At 38.9% G+C, this 13,413-nt stretch overlaps 1 protein-coding gene across 3 annotated transcripts in view; it reads right to left on the reverse strand.

Moving 5' to 3' along the window:
* The window catches only part of SYT1 (synaptotagmin 1), a 533,656-nt gene that overhangs the window by 83,962 nt on the left and 436,281 nt on the right, over positions 1-13,413 (reverse strand). For all 3 annotated transcript variants that reach the window (XM_029954928.1, XM_029954926.1, XM_029954927.1), the window contains one exon: positions 11,756-11,873. In XM_029954928.1, coding sequence (XP_029810788.1) covers positions 11,756-11,873 — 118 coding nt within the window. The remainder of the gene's footprint in view (positions 1-11,755; positions 11,874-13,413) is intronic.

Genomic DNA, 13,413 nt, shown 5'->3' on the forward strand with positions numbered 1-13,413 from the left:
AATTCGATTTGCTAGTATCTTGTTGAGTATTTTTGCGTCTGTATTCATTAAGGATATTGGTCTGTAGTTCTCTTTTTTGGCTGGGTCTCTGTCTGGTTTGGGTATCAAGGTGATGCTGGCTTCGTAGAATGAGTTTGGAAGCTTTCCTTCTATTTCTATTTTTTGGAATAGTTTGAGTCAGGCATAGAAGGACAGAAACCATATGTTTGCACTCATAGGTCTAACAGGAAAACAGGAGAAACCTAATGGAGGACCAGGGGGAGGGGAAGAGGGAAAGAGAGTTGGGGAGAGAGAGGGATGCAGAACTTGAGAGACTATTGAATGTTGAAAAAGAACTGAGGGTTGAAGGGAAAGGGAGAGGGGGGAAAAGAGGTGGTGGTGATGGAGGAGGGCACTTGTGGGGAAGAGCACTGGGTATTGTATGGAAATCAATTTGACAATAAAATATTTAAAAAAAGAAGGATAGACAGTAAAAGTTAGGTCTTCAGCAATTCAAAAAGGCAATCGGCTGCTCTGGTCTTTGACTTTCTTCATAAGGAGTCAGTCTATAAAGCAGTGAACAAGTAAGATGATGATTCATGGTCTTATCTGTTCCTGCTGGGCAAAAGATGTGACTAGTGGACCATTTTTGTTGTCTTTGGAAAATGTCTTTATGAATGTCATTGAGGAATAACTATGGTAATGTGTACATTTCTGGGTCCCCTTCCCTTTACCCCCTAAGAGATCATCTGTTTCAGTGTGTGTGTGTGTGTGTGTGTGTGTGTGTGTGTGTGTGTGTGTTTGTGTGTGTGTTACTAAAGGGGGTGAGGGAAGGAAAGAATAAAATGAAAATGACAGTGATAATTTCAAGAATTATATTTCTGATTCTACTTATTAGCTATTTCTATTAAATAATAGTATATTATACTACTACTTCTATTCTAATAGTATAGTATATTCTGTGTGATGTCAAGAGGATTTCGTTAGTGAAAAAAATTAAGTCAGATCAGTTAGAAGATGGAGACCAAAAAAACCAAAAAAACCCAAAACAACCGGAGTGGCAGAATTGGCAGGTTCAAAACTGGTTGTTCAGGCAGGGGACAGTGAGATCTGTTCCTCTAACATAAGTACTAGGGGCTTCTGAGAAGGCAAACGTAGGTAGAAACCATCCCTGCTCCCCAAGTAGCTCGTGATACAGCAGGTGGCAAGGCTGAAGAAGAGGGAGAGAGCACAGTGATAAGTTTATAGTGGAGATCAGGAATATAGGATTATAGGATGGCATATGTATAGTATATTATAGTCTTTTCTACTTCTGAAAAAATCAAGACCAATTTTTTAATGATTGTTTTCGATGTTAATTTCTCTGAGCATTGTTGCCACTGTTTAAGACCCAACAGTATTTTCCATTTTTGTCAACTGTTGTAGCCTAAAGGGAATCTTAGAGCCTCTTAGAAGAGAAAAATGGTGAACATTTGATATATATTTTTCGTAGCCTTATTAGCAAACCTCTACCAGGTATGGATAATCAAATCTCTTGAAGCTCACCAAATGTAGTTAAAAAAAACCAGGAATGTTATGGAGCTCTAATCTTGTCAACACAATCACCTATTAGAAAATATAACCTTCCCTATTTCTTGCTTAGTGGATAGAGAGCAGAGGATAGAATGGTCAATTCAAGGACACAAATGCAGTCATTCAGGGTTGGATTAGGGAGATAGACAGCTGTGGGATATGTTTCTGATGGTTACCCATGTTAAGGCATGGGGGTCCTATAGCACAACACAAAATAAAGGTTTAGAGATGTCCCCCTTTTAAGTCTATAACTCAAAACAGGTTTATACAGTTATCTCAACCCATTCCATCTTCTAGAGTAACAAAGTTTTTACTATTCAATTGCAAAGAAAATTTGACAAAGCATTTTTTAGTAGAAAGATGAGATCATTGAGATCATTCTGAATGGCTCTCCTTTTATGTGTTCTTTCAAACATCAAGGTCACTTCCTAATTCTAGCATTGTGGGATGTGATAAAAGGTAGGTATTACCATAGCTCTACCTGTCAGGATTTTAAGACTTTAATCATATGTTTGCTTAGCTTTCCTTTACTAGACTACAAAGTCCCAATCTTCTAAGCCTGTCCTCAGAGCCCTTTCATCCCTCTGTTTTAGTCACTTCTTCTGGCAGTTGGTCATCTAAACCGTCCATCCTTGAGGTGCGGCCATAACTACGTGTACTCCACATGTGTATGAGCTTTCCCCTCTCTTGTATTTATAATAATTCCGTGACAGCACCAAGCCTGGTTGGTTGTAGCTGTGTATTTGGTGAACGTCTTCAGTGGATGGTTCTATGTGACCTTTTTCTTGGTTTATAATTGATCTTATTATTTGATACTAATTTGATTTTTTTTTCTTTCCTTTCACTGCATTATTTCTAAGCTTGCCCACACTGAAGCTCATCTATCCTATTTTGGCTTACTCAGCCTAGCAAGATCTTTTCATTATATTCTGAGCTTGGATTTCAATGACTGGAAACATTTGTTACTTTCAAAATGGAGAGTTTCAAGGTGACTAGTAAAAATGTCTTAGTACAAACCTCTTTGGAACTTACTATTTCTATTTCTCCATCTGTGGATTTCTCTTGTTAACATTTTTCAGCCAAGTTCTATTTTCCTGGTAAGTCATCAATTGCAACTCTAATTTCTTCAGAGCTTTTTAAATGTGATTTTTGGCTCCCAGAGCACCGTAGCACTTGACCAAGGGTAATAAGCTTTTGTATTAGAAGATCATATTGCCCCCTTTCCCCAGTAATATTACACACTGTCTTCCAGAATCAACCCTTGATAAAATTGAGTAGAAGGTAAAATATTTTGGTCTTTCTCTACCACCTGATAGGCATACAAATCCTTAGATGTGGACTTTCTTCCATATTGTCTTAGTAACACCCCTCCACTTCTGCCCGTGGTACAGTTGAAACTATAGTTTTGCATGTCATCTTCCTTAGTGAACAAAGACTCTATCACTAAAATAAATACCAATCTGTATGCAAGAAAGAAATGGAGATACTCCTTTCAGCCTGGAAATCTATTAATATTTGTTGTCTGATCTTTAGGGAGTCATTAATCTTGTCTTTGCGGTCTAACCCAAAACTAATTAAACAGTCAACACACTAATTTATAGTAGTGGCTTCCATGATGAAATTTTAGTTTCTGTTTAAAGCCATTGTGGATCAGGTAGAATGTCTTGGCCATCTCTGGAACTCTACCATGTTCAGCCATCTGTTCTCCAGGTTAAACCTGATGAGAAAGGATAAGGACCTAGAAGTCCTGTTTTATTTATGAAGTCTGAGGCTATTTGGGTTGCCACTGTAACTCTGCCAACACCTAATTATGTGATCTTGGGAAAGTTATTTACCTCTCCAGTTCCATCAAAAATAGCGTTAAAAATAGTCTCCACCTCTTCGGGTTGTAATGGGATTAAATCAGTTAACAAATATAAAGTGTGGAGAACAAGGTCTGGCTCACATTGTGCTATGCCAGTGTCTGCTGTTATTTTTACTTGTGTTTCCAAGGACTGGTATGCTGCCTGGCACACAGTGGGGATGCGAATACTATTTGTTGGACGATCGGATACGGACCTGCTGGCTAAAGGACTTCTTGAGGCATTTTTGTGCTAACTGTTCTGAACTAACCCATTCCAGCCTATCACTTGCTTCTTGATTTCAAATCTAGTCCACACCCCATGTCTGCTCTTCGCATTTCGTCACAGCCACTGTTTTCCCTTCAGCTACAGCATCTCCGCCCATCCTGTGGTTACTGTGCATAGGTCTCAACTTGCATCAAATGTTAACATAACCCTTTTTAATAACTCAAGTTTGAATATCCAGCTTAAAGATTTGGCATTCCTATTTGTTTCCAGATCAGCTTGTTCACATATTTGGGATTTAGATTATTTTATCAGTATTGTAACTGAGTGTTTGAAGTGTCATGGAAATTTATTAAAATTTTTAATGTTTATTTATTTTTGAAAGAGACAGAGTGCAAGCAGGGGAGGGGCAGAGAGAGAGAGGGAGACACAGAATCTGAAGCAGGCTCCAAGCTCTGAGCTGTCAGCACAGAACTCGATGCAAGGCTCGACCCCACAAACCACGAGATCATGACCTGAGCCGAAGTTGGATGCTTAACCGACTGAGCCACCCAGGCACCCCTTCAAGTGCCATAGAAATTTATATTACAACATCCAAGCCTAAAATTATGATGAAGACTTCTGACATCACACCTAACTTATGCATATTCCTATCCCGTTATCTCAAAATGCCAACTCATTTGCATATTGTTTCTTGACCCTGATATCATGGCCAATTAGTTTATATATCCCCATATAATTGGCTCAAATAGGTTTTTGCCACTTTATTTGTTGGCTCAGCTCCCAGCCTAGTGACTTTTAGCTCAAATCACTTGAGGTTGGAGTGGTTTTCTTTGTCATGCTTTTAGCACCAATGGAAGGACAGATAAGTTTAGACATGTGGACAAAATATTTCTCAAGAAAGGATACTGGGCTGATGAAATAACTAGAACTTCTCATTTAAGGAAATTCCACTCTCTAAGGCAAAGGATAAATTCTGCATCACTGACAAGAAAAAATTCCAACTTGGAATTTGGGTGACCTTGACCTCAGCTAAAATTATAGCGTAGCATTTAAGCCACTAAAGTAGTTTTATTTAAAAACTTTTTTATTGTGATACAATTAACATATAACATTGTATAAGTTTAAGTATACAACATGTTGATATGATACATTTAGATACTGCAATATGTTTTCCTCCCTGGTTTCAGCTAACACTCTCTTTACACTTTCTATAAAGTATTGTTTTCAACTTTAAGAGACATAAGAATAACATGGGGGGGGACTTTAAGAATACAGTTTCCAGGTTCCCACCCCCTTGATGTTCAGTTAGTTTGGTCTGAGGTAGTCCTTGAAATCTTAAATTTTAACATGACGATGGGGTGATTGTCATATGGATAGAATATCCTATCCTTATGTGATGTGATATTCTATGTACCTACCTACTTGTGCCTGAAAGAATGATCTGCCTCTACTCATCTGTGGTTTCTATGTGGAATTTACTGGTTCCCAAGGTTGGATGAGATACTTTTTCCTAGGTGACTTCAAATATTTAGATTGGCTCTATTTTCCAAATTATATTTCTAGAACAGTATTGATAAGACAGATCTATGAGCAATTTCAAAAGCGTATCTTGAAGAACAGCATCCATACAGGTATGAAGGGTTGGGTGGGATTGGCAGAGGAAATCTTACTGGCTTAGGTCTCAGTGGCTCAACCCCACACACGAGCAGTCTCCTATGAAGGGGTGGGGCTCCTTTACCACCACAAATCCGCTTTCTTCCTCATCTCCTGTAAGTGGTTGCTGCCATTTGTGAATTTCATTGCCCTTTCTCTTGGGGACTTCTGTGCTCTGGGGGATCTCTCCTATAGCCCTACCCTTAGCTTTTCACAGTACAAATTCCACAATAATAAGAGAGGACTGGGGATGACCAGGAAAAAGACTGGGGTTAGGGCGTAGGTGGAAAGTGAAAGGGAAAAAGAGGATGAGGGAGAACATTTCCTCCACATCTCTGCTAGGATGTCCCTGACTTGATCCCATCTCCGGGCCACTTCTCTAGCTCCTGGACCTTTAGGAGACTGCTGGAATAGGTGCTTCTGATTCCGGTCCTTCATCGATAGTTTCCCAGCACCTTCTTGTTGCCGTGCTTGATGTGCTTTTGTTGTTCACTTCACAATTTAGGTGACAAAGAGACAGGATGACACCCTTCTGCCTCTTATCTATTTTCCATGGTTCTCAGCAGTACAAACCACTTAGAAAAATTTCAAAAGGACTATGTGGTACTTGCGGGGAAAGAGGGAAATGGAACGGTCTTTGAGACATTTTGCATTGAGAATCAGAATCTGGGCTTCAGTCCCAGCCATGCCGTCTGCAGATCAGGTGACTTTGAATGTCAGTAACAACAAAAGCAGTTGCCAGTATTGAACACCTCTGATGTGTCAGACGGGGAATGAGATGATTTATGGACATTATCTAATGTCTCTAAGCTTCAATTTTCTGAGAATAATGCCCTCAGAAACGACCTCAGAGGTCCATCTTAAAAACCACATGAGACAACCAAGTTAGAAAGGATTTCTAAACTAGAAAGTATTCTATAACTATGTTTTAATGACTTAAGAATTAAAAAAAATCAGATTTAAGATGAAAAATTTTGACCTAATGGAAATTTGAAAAGCTTCCATCTTGCTGATTTAGAAGTTTGGTGTTTTCCTCAAGTAGCTATATCCTGAGGTTAGAAAACCTTCAAAATTCTAATTTATGCTATAAAATCCAAATGAACTTAGTTTTGAAATTGCTCATTAAAGCTGTACTTAGAAGTCTTAAATTTCTGGTTTGACAGCTTCCCCTCCCAACACACACACGCACACACACACACACATGCTTAGAAGGATACACACAAACAAAAAACAAGTGAGAAATGCAGTTGTAACATAAACAGGGATGAGAGATTCAGGTAAGAGAAGGTATTTACTCCTTGAGGGTAACTGGAGAGTCTGCACAGGTATAAATTTGAATATTAAAAAATTTACAGCTCAGAAATACAAGACCTATTACCTTATGTCTTTGAGAATCTTCAACATTTCTAATGCTTTCTATTTCTTTGAGCTCTCTGCTGTAGACTGAATGTTAGTGTCCCCCTAAAATTCCTATGTTGAAACCAAATCCCTGATATGATAGTATTTGGAGGTGGGACCTTTGGGAAATGATTAGGTTGTGAGAGTGGGACCTTCATGAATGGGATTATTGCCCTTATAAAAGAGACTCCAGAAAGTTCCCTTGCTCCTCTTGCCATGTGAAGACCCAAAACTAAGACAGCCACCTATGAACCAGGAAGTTGATTCCCACCACACACTGAATCTGCTGGTGTCTTGATCTTGAACTATGAGAAATAAATTTCCATTGAGGATACGCAGGTTATGGTATCATTATAATGGCCTAACTGGGCCAAGACACTGTTCAAACTCCCTCAGTTTTCACAAAGGGATAACCTTTATTCGAAGAGAAACTTACACCAAGCATGCAGATGTATAAAAGGCTGTGAAGATATTGAGAAGCAGTTACTAAGCAGAAGGCTTAATATTCCTCCCCCCGAAGTATGGGGCAATAAACCAACTCATTTTCTACTTTACCAACTTATTCCTAAAGGACAGTCTTGCAGCCTACAAGATTCAAGATTTCAGTACAAATAGCTAGATTCAGAAACTCTAGGTGTTGCTCACAAAGACTTGAGAATTGGAATATTAAACATGCAAGTGTAAAGGTTTGCTGTGGACATGTGAATGACCCTGTCAGATTTGTCACTGTAAGGAGGGATGGGATTTGCATGAACTTCTAGGTGGGTATATGATAGAGTCAAAATCTTAATGCAATGCATTTTGACTTTCTCCAATAGTAAGAAAAACTAACGTTTTTATTCCTTTTTTGCCAATATTTCTTGTTGAACTCAAGGTATTGCACTGCTCTCTGCAAAACATGGGTCTGCTATCATTTTGCCTTAACTGACCAGCCAATCCTATTAAACAAAGAAACTTCTGCTTTTCCCCATTTGATCAAATGATTGGTTACACTGTTACATGGTTGCTTTCACATGTTGCATATTTAGCCCAAGATTTCACAAAGTTACTAATAGCAAAAATTATAAGGATATTTAGTGAGCCCTTGGGTGTGCCGGATCCGATGCTTTACCTTTATGGTGCTATGATCCTCTTATTACAACCACTTTAGCTTTCTGGGCCTTAGTTGCATTATCTATAAAGAACTTAAACAGTGTCAAATTACCACCCAGGTAAAACAACCCACTTTGGTTCCAATTAACAAGCCATTTCCAGCAAATGTAGTTAAACATTTGAATTACCTGGAATGAGCTCATTATATAATTTTGGTCTCCTCGGACATAGGTCAAATTACTTTGAGACAGACCATCCAAGTTCTTAAAGTTATTTCAGTGGTAAGTAGGTTAAACAAATTTGAAATGCAAGACTTGTTTTTATCAGGCCATAGCTCCTTTGTAAATAATTGATTATTCATTCAGCAGCTACGCTCCGTGCTACCAGTCAGTGAGGGCATTGTGGGAGATCCAAATACAGAGCACAGTCGAGTGAGAGAGAAGGGTGACGTTTGAAGGGTGTAAACAAACTGCTGTTGCCATTTTAAAAAGGGAAAGACGTGTTCTATTGGAATGGATCAGAAAAGACCTTATGAAGTCCCTGCACCCAAAATGTTCTCTTTCCCAGACGCTCCATGGCTCACCTCTTCACCTCTTTCAGGATGTTGCTGAAATGTTACTTACTTATGAGGTTTTCTGACCACCCTGTTTACAACCACTGCTCATTATTCCTTATTTCCCTGCTTCACTTTTCCATAGCACTTAGCATTTATTGGCATACTACATGCTTATTTATTGGCTTCCTTTCTCTCCAAATTAAAATGTAAGCTGTACTAGGGCAAGGTCTTTTGGCTCATTATCCACTGATAAGAATCTAGTTTAAGAACAATGCCTAATACAAAGTTAGGGAAACACCATATATTTGTTCACTAGATGGAGAAAATAAGACTTAAGCTTGGCCTGAGGAATGGATAGCATTTATCCAGGCATTATATTGGAAGGAAGAATTCCAGGTGAAGGAAATAACTTAAGCAAAGAGTGGAAGCAGCAAATTACATGATCTGTTTGAAGAACTCTGTGCCGGTCAGTTTGGTTAAATTATAGAAATACGGTGGGACGCAGTCTGGAAGGATCTATGTCGTGTAGATCTGAGTGATTGACTTAATTTCACAGGCAGAGCCCTTGAGATTAGGAGTTTTGAAATATCCTTACTTAATATTTAATAATTAGATAAAATAGTTCCAGGTAATTCAAATATAGGGGTAGACCCAGGGTGTGTGTGTCCTGAAGCTACTGTAATTTTAGATCCTAGCAAAACAGCCCCCTTTGATTCAATTAACTAGCCAATTCTAGCAAATGTAGTTTGACATTTGAGAAACTAAAGAACATAAAGAAGAAAAGATTCATAGAAAATGATGAATGCTAAAGTACATGTGAACTCTGGCCTTGGCCCTTAGCGTCACAGTGCTGAGTTGGTGCAGGGGGTGGTGGAAGTCCTCCTAGCAGCCCTTCCTTCCCCAGTAGCCACCAATAACCCAATTACACACGGAAGTGATTACAAGTTCTATAAATGTATTCTGCCAGACCTAACTTCCGTTCTTAACTAAATCTCAGAAATGCCTGCAGTCTCTCAGATGCCGCTAGACAAAAAGAGATGGATGGTGGCATAGAAGTCAGAGACCCAGACTGTGACTGACAAATCGTGTCTGAAATATCAGGCATCGTGGGAACTCCTTTTTAGGACCTTGGAAGAAGGAGAAACAAATGACGGATGCTGAAGTTTTATTGGCTTCATGGTTAAGCTGCTTCTGGAAGTCTGTTGAAGGGAATGCGATGGATGGGAAGGGAGGTTGGGGGAGCACAGGATGTACGTGATGAGGAGATAGTTGGCATGGGAGTTGGAAAAGGAGCACGTGAGGGAAGATACAAAGAAGCCACTTAGAATGGGATTTGGTCATTGAACCAAAGGAAAGAAAGGTCAGAGATGTCAGAAGTTCTACCTCAGGACACTAAGTAGTTACCTGGGAGTGAACAGTTCTTAAAGCTAAACATTTCTCTGTATATTAAATGCTCTTTTGGTTTAGGTTTGAATACCTTACATTTATTAGATTACTAGTTTCCAAATGACCACATCTTTGGCCGGTGGAAGGGTCTTCGGGGTGCCTTCCAAGTCTTTTGACATGACCCCTGTATTCTTTCAGAGCATCCTTGCTTTCTGGTTAAATGAGATACTCTAGGCTTGTATATTTCCTGTGCCGTACCCAGAACTACCATTTCTTTAATAAGTACCAGGTTCTTTTAGTATTGAAGAACTAATACTAGATAGTATTTTCAAGCCATATCTGGTGCTAAGGATGCTCATTAGCAGTGGGTCAGTCTTTGTTTTTAGGACATATCTGTGGACAGAGCTAAAAAGCATGTGTGTATAGACATATGCATATATATATGCCTATACTTTGCATCTTGGGCACATGGGATTTTTACTTTTTTACGTTTTCAGAGAAAACTGCTTACTGCTTTAAATTTGCTGTTATTCTTTAAGCAATGAAAGCAAGTTTTTAAGTGAGGTCTGTGTAATATGAATTAGTGCAGCTTCCCCAGGCAGCTTATTTCTAAAGAGAAATACACTTAAATACCAGGAGAATGTGGTTGACAAATTAGTCGTTCAGTAAGTGGAAACTCAGCCTTAGCATTTCTGAGCTGTTGTGTGTTAAAATATAAAATGACCATGCTACATTGGGATGACCTTTTGAAGTCTGCAATATTTTCATTAGAGAAAGCACTGAATAGCCAGTAATGTTGGTTCTAATTCCACAGTCACAAACGATGACAACTATAGTCCATTTATGATGACCTTATGACATATAAAGAAAATTTCTCATACTTTAATAACTGACTATAAAGTTAAAAATATAATTACACAGAACAGAAAATTTAAAAAAATCCCTTTCATTTGTGGAAATCCTTCAGTTGGTTTGAGTTTGAGGATGAGTATACTTTCTTTTAAAAAAAAAAACCCATAAAACTAAGTTTGGGTTATATAGAACTTCAAATCCAGAAGTCTTGTCCATGCTCACAACATAAACTGTAGAAATAAATGAATTGCCATGGGGATTCATCCTCAAATAGGTTTTGTTGTTTACTTATATTTGAAATAATGCATCTTTAATAAGAGAGTATCACTAAAAACTATATTATGCTATCAAATACCTCATAAATAAGTCTTTCTTAGAATTTATGTTTATTTTTTTTTAAATTTTTTAATGCTTTTTATTTATTTTTGAGAGACAGAGAGAGAGAGACAGCTGGAGCAGGGGAGGGTCAGAGGGAGAGGGAGATACAGAATCTGAAACAGGCTCCAGGCACTGAGCTAGCTGTCAGCACAGAGCCCGACGCGGGGCTCGAACCCACGAACCGTGAGATCTGACCTGAGCCGAAGCCGGACGCTTAACTGACTGAGCCACCCAGGCGCCCCAGAATTTGTTTATTTTTGAAAGAGAGAGAACATGAGCAGGGGAGGGGCAGAGAAACAGGGAGACACAGAGTCCTAAGCAGGCTCCAGGCTCTGAGCTGTCATCGGCACAGAGCCCAACGCAGGGCTCAAATTCGCAAACCGTGAGATCATGACCTGAAGCTGGTCACTTAACCAACTGAGCCACCCAGGTGCCCCTCTCATAAATAAGTCTTAGTTAAGATACTTTTCATGTCACAGGTAGATTTGGGGGAAAAAACTCACAAAAAAATGGTCATATGCGTTGCCTTTTACAAGAGAAGCAATAAAAGGGGGCGGGGGATTCAGTGCTGTGGGACTGATGATTGCTTGATACTCTGGCCATGAAACAGGAAAATAGATTTCGTCTTTTGTACCAATTGCAATAAAGCGAGAGTGGGTTGTGGAGCACTGTGTTGGGATAAATTCTGAGACTGCATCCAGCCTCTGTGGGAAGGAAACAGCGATCAGTAAGGACAGAGGAGCCGCAATATGCATGCCATGCATCTGGTATCCACGACGAAACAGCATTATAAACAAACCAGTAAACATAACAGCCTTACCAGACAAGCCACCCACATCCATCTTCTTCAGGTTCTTTGCCTCCAGAATGACCACAGTCAGCTTGCCGGCAGTAGGTACATAGCGAAGGGAGAAGCAGATATCGCCCAGTTTCTCTTGCTGTGAAAACCAATAAGAGAATATAAGTGACTTTGTGTATGAAAGTGAATCTAGTTTGTACACAGATATTCCAAATTCCTCAGGAGGAGGGCAAGGACAATTAGAATTTGAAAATGCTCAGGGTCATTGGTGTTTACCTAGTGGTCTTTCATTGACTAAGATCTGAAAAGTGATTGTAACCCATTTCAGATTTAAATAGCTCATCTATACTTTATCATTCATCAAAATATATCCATAATTCAATAGCTCAGGAAATGAGACCAAGATGACATTTTTAGAAACTTTACTCTGAATAGCACCACAATGCTTTTGGCAAAATCTTATAACTTTGTTAAATAGCTTTGAAAAGAGCCTAATACTCCTTTAGCAGAATCAACCTGCCTAATTTTTTGTCGTCTTACCTTTCAAATAGGATTATGTCTACTACTTCATATTTAGATTTTGGGGAAGAGAATTTGTACTTCTGTTAGACTAATTTTTTTTTTTTACAGATTTTTTTTTTTAAATTTAGCATTTTTATTTGGGGCTTGCACTTAGAATCCTGAGATCAAGAGTCGCATGCTTTACCAAGTGAGCTAGCCAGGAGCCCTTGGACTGAATTGTTAATGAGAAGTTTAGAATTCCTAGGAGTGAAAAGGCAACAAGTAGAAGTTTTTGCTCATTCAGTTTCACTCATTTCAAATGAAATCCAACTTTTCCCTCTTATTCTCCCTTTATTTGTGCAAATCTAAGGAGTAGGTTGGGAAAATGAAATAATACAGTTATACAAAGCATCTCCTAGACTCTCGTGGTGTTTCATTGCTTTCTTATTTTAAGCCCAAGGAACATTCACCAATCCTGTACTATGGCATTTCTGAACTTTTGACTCAGAGTTTAAAATGATGGTATATAGAACTTTTACTTCTCAGAAAGAACTCCTATGGGTTCTCATATTTTAAGAATCTTTTTAGGACAACCAATTAAGAACAATGATAGTGTTCAACATGAGAATTCTTGCATTCAGATTCATAAGCATGAGAGTAGGGGTGAGGATGGAGGACCTAAGCTCTAGGCTACTTTTTTAAAGTTTATTTTGAGAGAGAGAAAGGGAGCATAAGCAGGGGAGTGGCAGGGAGAGAGAGAATCCCAAGCAGGCTCTGCACTGTCGGTGCAGAACCCCACATGGGGCTCAATACTACAAACTGTAAGGTCATGACCTGAGCCAGATGGAGAGACAGGCAGAGACAGAGATTTTCTACTTAAGTAATGCTTTATTGGGAATGTAATATGTGTTTATAATCCTAATTTGATTCCTTGAGTCCTCATAGCATCTTATCCATAGAGCTCTTACGTCACTAAGGACTCTTTGTTTATGGTGCACATGTCTTAATTTTACTACATGACTATAAATTCCTTGAAGACTGGTCCTTGCCTGAAATATCACTTTCCATGCATCCCCCAAAAAGTAAATAAATGGAAATTTTAGATAATATCACTGTTGTGAATTACCCAAGTTCTATCTCCCTTCCACTAGTAGATAATAGTTACTTGTAATGTGCTA

Source organism: Suricata suricatta, chromosome 10 (assembly GCF_006229205.1).
Source record: "Suricata suricatta isolate VVHF042 chromosome 10, meerkat_22Aug2017_6uvM2_HiC, whole genome shotgun sequence".
In the NCBI taxonomy this organism is placed as follows: domain Eukaryota; kingdom Metazoa; phylum Chordata; class Mammalia; order Carnivora; family Herpestidae; genus Suricata; species Suricata suricatta.